This window comes from Amphibalanus amphitrite, unplaced genomic scaffold (assembly GCF_019059575.1).
Source record: "Amphibalanus amphitrite isolate SeventyFive unplaced genomic scaffold, NRLGWU_Aamphi_draft 000063F_arrow, whole genome shotgun sequence".
Taxonomy (NCBI): domain Eukaryota; kingdom Metazoa; phylum Arthropoda; class Thecostraca; order Balanomorpha; family Balanidae; genus Amphibalanus; species Amphibalanus amphitrite.
The window spans coordinates 1,156,371-1,163,974 of NW_024881559.1; the positions used below are offsets into that span (position 1 = coordinate 1,156,371).

At 45.4% G+C, this 7,604-nt stretch overlaps 1 protein-coding gene across 1 annotated transcript in view; it reads right to left on the reverse strand.

Moving 5' to 3' along the window:
- The window catches only part of LOC122378706 (lysine-specific demethylase 9-like), a 49,277-nt gene extending 41,760 nt beyond the window's left edge, over positions 1 to 7,517 (reverse strand). The window contains exon 1 of the mRNA XM_043360133.1: positions 6,847 to 7,517. Coding sequence (XP_043216068.1) covers positions 6,847 to 6,937 — 91 coding nt within the window. The 5' untranslated portion in view covers positions 6,938 to 7,517. The remainder of the gene's footprint in view (positions 1 to 6,846) is intronic.
- Between the last annotated feature and the right edge of the window lie 87 nt (positions 7,518 to 7,604).

Sequence of the window (7,604 nt, forward strand, 5' to 3'; positions counted from 1 at the left end):
TGCAAGGTTGACTGACGTCAGCTACCCGCCGGATAGCACAGCTCACGGCACGAGCGGTGGCCCGAGCACCAGCCGCCGTGGACGCCACCCTCAATACCGCCAAACCCATAAAACTCTGCCGAGCGAGCGTGCTCCGAGCTGCACACATTCTCCCGGTAAGGTGTGTACTGTGTAGTGTCCTCACTTCGCTGTATTGAAAGTGACTCAACCAGAACGTGTCGTCATTGATTTAGACATGACTTGTAGAAATTCCATGGACAACTCACTTCGATGGAATCTAAGGAATAACATTAAAAACCTTCTTCTAGAAAACCGTGTGTGGTAGGAAACATATATTTCTGTAACGGTATTCATCACTAGACAGAAATAGTGCCTTAGTTGTAACCAAGCCATGCCAGACTATCCCTGCTCAGTACTCAGTACTACTCATAAGTCATAGGTGCGCACTAAGACCGAAATGGTGTAATCATGAGGAATGTTTTGCCACGATACAATGAATTCCTTTCATAAAAAGTTTATTTCAGGACCGAAGAAACTTTTCACCAGTTCAGGGATAATTACATGGAACAAGGTAAGATCGTATAAAAACAAGTTTTTGTTGAAAGCCGAGACAAATAATGCATTCCACGCCAACTAACGAATCAACTAAGTAAACTGCAAAGAACAGGTTGAAGGAATTATCATCCAGCTTTACATATCGTAATTAAAAAGCTAGGATATGATAGGTATGTCGAGAGCTCCACCAGGCACTCTGACACACAGTGGCTGTTACGCTCCCCCCCCCCCCAAAAAAAAAAATAAAGGTGATACCAACAAAACAAAGCTACCAAAGTTTGCGTATGTGTCAGGGCCCACATCCCATGGTAACTCGAAGTTGGAATGTTGATATGTTCTGACCGACATATCCATTGATATGACAAGGGTTCCCGCGTTCACGGCCTCTGGCCTGTCAGCCATGATGTCCCGACTGAAGCAAACAGGATGCTGCCGGCCGATATTGGACGCACCGAGCTGTCACGAGGCATGCAATGTCAGTCCATCGGATACGGGAGAACATCGCCTTACATCGCATATCTATCGGTAAGAAAACTGACGACCTGTATAACAGGCAACGGAAGCATGATTATCAAAATATGGCACAAACCTCTGTGTTAACCCGCGCCCCGTTAGGGGGGGGGGCAGAATCTCCCCCTCCCTCCCGTTTTTCGCCAATAACTTCTAAACGCGTTACGCCAGCGACGTCAAACTTTCAGTACCTTTTCATACATCAATTTCAAAAGTTCCCTGGAAATTTGAGCGAAATCCGTCGGATTTTTTTTTTCTCAGAAAAATGACGTAGTGACGTCATGTCACGCCATTTTCACTTCAAAAACCTCAAAATTTCAAAGCCGCTTACATCTTCATTTTTAAAGGAATCAAGACGTAACAAAAAGGTTATAAGTCATTTTACTTTTTCTATCAAATGGGTATCTCGGTTTAACAAAAAAAAAAATTGGCCCATCATTTTTCAAAAAACTGACTTAAAAAAATCAATATAAAATTTAAAACTTTGTGTTTATCGAAAAAAAAAACGGAATATATATGTTAAAGAAGTGGTCTATGTGCACCTACATACCAATTTTTAGAAGATTCGGTTCATAAATGTGGGAGTTATTCAAACTTCATGACGTCACGACACAATATTTTCGAAAAATGTTTTTTTTTTGGAACTCCTAGACTTCATACGAAAACAAACATAGCACCATTCGATTCGCCATGAAAAACTACCTCAGATAGACACCTTTTGAGGTCTTAACAATCAACTTCAAAATTTGACCTCACTTAACCTGACCTTGACCTGGCCTCGACCTGAAATTTATCCAGATGTAGTCCATATCACTAATTGAGTGTGCCCATTGAATTCTATGAATAAAATAACCCATAAAACATGTGTCGCACATGCCCTCTTCTATATTTCGCATTTGGTGACCTGACCTGACCTTGCCCTTGACCTTTGCATGACATTGTATGCAACGAATCTTGTCTTGGTAGCCTAAGAACACGTTTTGGGCAATCATTCTCAGTATATTCTTCGGCAACTACGGTGCAAGGCCGATACTGTAGAAACTTGCATTTTGTACCCTTGACCTGACCTCTGACCTAATTAAGCAAAAAAAGTCAGCTGTTCAGATCCGCCTTGTTGAGAGCTTTCGATTGCCGTTTTCCCCGTCTTTCTACGACCACCCCCCACCCCCCCAGCAGGGCGCGTATGGCTGAATAGCCTAGCGGGGCGCGGGTTAACACAACTGCAGGCATTCACCAATCACGCTAACATGGACTATGATAGAGGCATAATGTGAAATCAAATAAAAGAAGAACGAACAGCTTTTCAGAATATTGCTCCGAAATAAAATTATTTTTCTGTCAGTTATGTGGTTAGGACCAAAGCTGGCAACTAAGTCAATAAAACGTAAAAAAAAAACGCATTTTAGGTATGTATCATGTGACGACAAAATTAAACGATTGTGAACACCGAACATTTAAGCGTGCATTAGCATTAAAAACGCTAAAGTGGATTTCATCTGCGCTCAGCGCAATGCATGCCAGAGCGGATTTTCATAGATGTTTTCTGCAGTTAGTTCGACATCTGAAAAGTCAAGTCCTACGATCTCAGATTTATCTTTCAGATTATGAGAAACAAATACTGTCCTGACAGGGCCTGACAGATCCTGTCAGGCTGTCAGGAGTTACAGACATTGGTTAAAATAGAAGCAGGTAGACTAGCCGCCCGCTGTTCATTGTGCAAATTCAATACCTATCAGCAGGGCGCTAACGGTCACGAGGTGCGCGGGTCAAGTTAACTATTATCATGCATACACGCTCTGACGTGCAGTAACACAATGGACATTTGGAACGCGAAAACAACCATTAAAGGAACTATCCTACCTTCTAAAATGTTGTTAAAACCAGTTAAATTGTGCCCGACTTTATAGATTGGATGACCAGGAACACGGTTCTGGCATTTATTTTTCATTAAACATCTTAGGCTTCCCATATTCCAAACACAAACTTTCAAATATGTGACGTCACAGCCCAAAATTACCTCCTTCCCCAGGCCACATTACTGTCATAAAGCTGATTCTTTTTACTCTGTAGGCACCACAACAAAGTTCAGACCAAATTTTAAGCGATTTTTCAACGAACAAACCCATTTAAATCAGAATGACTAAACTAGGCGACGTCACACACGGTCGCTCCATGTTGAAGATAGGGCCTTGCGCAAGGCCCATTTTCAAATGAAGGGAACGAATTTCTTCAACACCAAGAGGCCGCGGGGGTTGCAACCTAGATAGATAGTGGTTTCTGAACCTCGCCGCAAACTTGGCTTTCTCAACTCAAACCCCATGTTAAAGGTGGGATAGTCCCTTTAACCATATGCTTAAAATATCGATGACATCATCCAGACCAGAGTTGTTCGAATGCATGGCCGACTCATCAGTGGCTCCCGTTCAAAAGCTAAGCTGAGAGAAGGCTGGACGAAGGCTGGATCGAGCATAAGAGGGTCTGGACAACAATGGACTTAGTTTAGTAGTATGAAGGACAGATTTGAGTCACTACGGTACCTACCCACTATTTTCCCCCGAAGATGACTGGCTGCAGTAATTAACATTCATCAGAGTGACACCAGTTACGAGCTAGACCTTGCGCAGGAAAACTGGCAGATTATGTACGTGGACATCTTGAACGTTCGACAAACTCTGCTAACGCACTGAGATCTTGATCAGGCGGTTGCAGCCAGGACCTGCACCTACAGGGTGCGACAGGCCCCACTCAGCGTGGATTTGATCCCGGGAATGCACTCATTCAAGACGATTGAACCAGATTATCTATAACGGAACCCCAATGGAAAATAAACAGCATAAAAGGACATTCCAAAAATCGCATGATTAGAATAAAATGCAAATAGGTACACCCTCATTCATATAACACGCAAAACGTGTTTAGTCATACTGATACACGTAATACAATCGTGTTAGCGACAATTTTAGATACCAATCTCGAAGAACCATTTATACATATACTCCTTCGCTTTAATTGCCAACTACCTACTTGGCTATCACTCCGAGGTATACGTAGATGACACTGTAGGCATGCATTCCTTGTGAGACGAATGTTTCATGCCATGACATCATACCTTAGCTTAGCATAAATCTAAAAATGTTTGTACGTAATGGATGTATTGTTAATCAAGCGAATCAGTTGTAAAAGTTGACTCCAACAACAACTGAGCTACGGCATCCCTTTTAGCGGCAGTGAGCCATCCCACATTTTCCGTGTCTATAGCCCGATCGGTGGCACGGAGCCTGCTCGCCCGCCGACCGTGTATGTGGGGACGCCGGGCATGAATCAGGAATACACTGTACGGAAACCAGGGTCCCTCCACCACCGGGAGCAGCCAGCCAGGAATGCCCCACACGGAAACCTGAAAGGAAACCGCGTCACATCATACTTTTGCCGGATTCAGAGGAAATAAGCCCCCTGTATCGGCTGCACATTAACCCACTTGGGCTATCCACGACAGCTCATTTGAGTGTGCGATTCATGTGCAGCAAGGGGCGCTATCGGTGAACGAATCGACAGTCCGTATTACCTGTTGCGTCAATAAGCGATGACATTATCAGGAACGTTGATAGAAATCTGCGTAACTGAGACCGCTACTGCTCTTGAAACTGTCCACTCGCTGTACCTAATATGATTTCTGGGACGACACGAATGACTAATAACAATCATCCAGCGATTTTCTAAGAGACATGAATTCAGATAGTTATGGACGTTGGTCGTCGGATTTTATAATCAACCATACAATCACGTACCGTCATCCCATCTCCCAACAGTCGTCCATGCAGAGCCTACGATTGGCATCGAATGGTACCAGCGGACCGGCTCCTGCTCCTGCTCAGTTCACATTTGCAGGTGATGGAGCTGTGCGAGCGGCGATCGTCCCACTGCTGTATCAGGACAGGACAGGACAGGACACCCTACATTCGCAATGTCCACTGACCCGCCCGGAGGCCGCCGAGACACATCCGTCACAGCAGCGGACACAGGGGCCAGTCGGGGGCGGCGGTGGGCAGTCTGCTGGTCTGCCGTCCGTCTGGCGGCACGACCCGGCCCGAACGAGCCGACAGCACGGCACGGCAGTTCCGGACGGGGGAGCGCCCTATCCGGACCGGAGAGTGCCCCAACACGGGACGGAGGAGGACCCGTTCCGGACCGAAGAGTGTCCAAACATGGGACGGAGAGTGCCCTGGACCGTACCAAAGGGGCTCCATGACCTACTGCTGCCTGGGCCACGTCAGCGACCCTGCTGCGGGCTGGAGATGTCCCCTGATCAGTGGGCCTCTGACGGACGGGGCCGGGCAGCCCCACAACGGAGAGCACACCGCACCAGACCGATAGGAGCGTGATACATTCTCAAATACCAAAAGTCACTTGACAATGCACCTTCACGGGAGTCCCCAGAACCGAGAGTTTGACGTGGCATAAAAGATTAGCAATCACTTTACCTGCACTGTGCACTAGTTCAAATTTTGTAAGTGGTCACACAAATCAGATGCATTACTGGCACTGCCCAAACATTCACTAGTGAATGAAATGCTTTGGGATGCTTAGTTTAGCAGATATTTCAGCAATAGCTTTTTTGTTTCCAAATGTTTCCAAAGGATGTGTCTTCAGTTTGGAACTTGCCAAATGGCGACAATAGCCCATGCATCCTTGCAAATGCCTAAAAGAAGAGTGATGTTGGTTGAGATGTCATGTGGACTGCAATATCATACAGGTGAAAAGTCAGTTACTGGAGTGCCTGACATTGTAATTGACCATTGATGGGTCATAAGATAAAACCAAAAATGCTTAGTGTCACACAGGCCATTAAATTAACTGCCAGTTAATGACAGGGACCAGGGGGTGTAGATAAGGAAGGATACGGGGTGACAAGATCTGTGGAGTTCAAAGTGATGCTCGATTAACAGAAATGTGTATGTGCATTCAGTGCAGTCACAAAGTCATTAAAAAGTCTTCTTGGACAATTTCCAGCAGCATAGGTAGTCTGCTCAATCTCTTTGTGATTACAGCTATGTTATGTCAAAGTGGCACCACTTTGCAGGCATAGGTAAGTCATTCAGAGGGTAGGTACCTACCTGCCTACCTATGCAAGGAATGGAAACATGACACAAAAAAAAAAAATGTATGTTAAAATGACTTCTCAAGTTATTGCATAATTTGAGGTATGAGAAAAACTAGCATGGAAAATAGATAATCATATTTCATAAAACCCTTATCTATCAAATAGGTACCTAGCTCTTATACAACTCGTACCTAGTCTTGTACCAGCTTGAACACTAAAAATCCTTCCAGAAAAGGCTGTGGCTACGCAGTGCAGTAAAAATAACCTTTGGGCTACATGGGATATCATTGGCAAATTATATTTTGCCAGTAAGCAAAGGGATTATCTCTTGCACTCTGATCAAGATCCCATCTCAGCATCCTGTCCGCAAGACATTTATTTACTCAATCCTGACAAATTCAAAGATAATTTTAACTTCATGGACAAAAGCTTGAGCTTACAGCTTCTAGGATAAGGAATGGGAGTTTCTACCCCCTAAATACATGACTTCCAGCAGAAACCAGGCGATGTGGCAGGTAGGTAAGAACAGCATCAAAACATTCCACTTCCTCATAGCTATTATTGCATGTACGTACTGTTGTGCAGCTTCACAAGATTACAGACAATGTAGAATGGAAACAAATTTGATCCAAGCATCGCAATTAGCATGATAAAACAACAAAACAAGACGTAACACTTACCCAGCTGAGCCGGGAAGGTGCGAGCCCATCTCTGAAGCTGCCTCTTGATTTGTTTCCCTTCATAAGCGCAGGTGCCTTTGCAGTCCTCCATAAATGATATGACAAAATGTGATATGTCCTGCACTGCACTAACCACGCCAGGCCCCTATGCTATGACTAAACGGGCCCGGCCGGACCGGGAGCCGCGCTCCTCCGCCCTCACTCGCGGCCGCGCCGAGTTCCCAGAAATTTTAACCATCGACCTCCGGATTTGTCGCAGGTGAGTCAGAATGGGAACACTGAGCTGATCTCACCGCCATCTATCTCACGTCACCGACACTACAGCCTACTCTTCTCACGGCCGTGGCGCTTCGCGACGTCCACTGCCATGTGCCGCTATCGCCTTATAATGGCGAGGTCACATCCTAACTCTTCAACAACAACAGAGGTCACAAATGTGACCCGACTCCGGGTCACAGATCCAGAGCTTCAGGCCAGGGCCCAACTCAAATGCATTAATTTCTGCGATGCGATTTATCGGTATCTTTCATTGTGCCCGTTCGTCGACGAGCAGGTTCATTAATCATTACCAAATCATTTTTCTCCTTCAAACAGAAAAGAAATGCAGAAAAGGCCGGCCCACTTCTCCCGCACTCACTGGGGGAGGTGGGGGGGGGGGGGGGTACCATTCGATTTGGCAATGACTTAGGCGGCGGCTAATTGAACAAGTGAATATTCACGGCTGAAAATTCATGAGCCGACCGAATATATCAGCACCG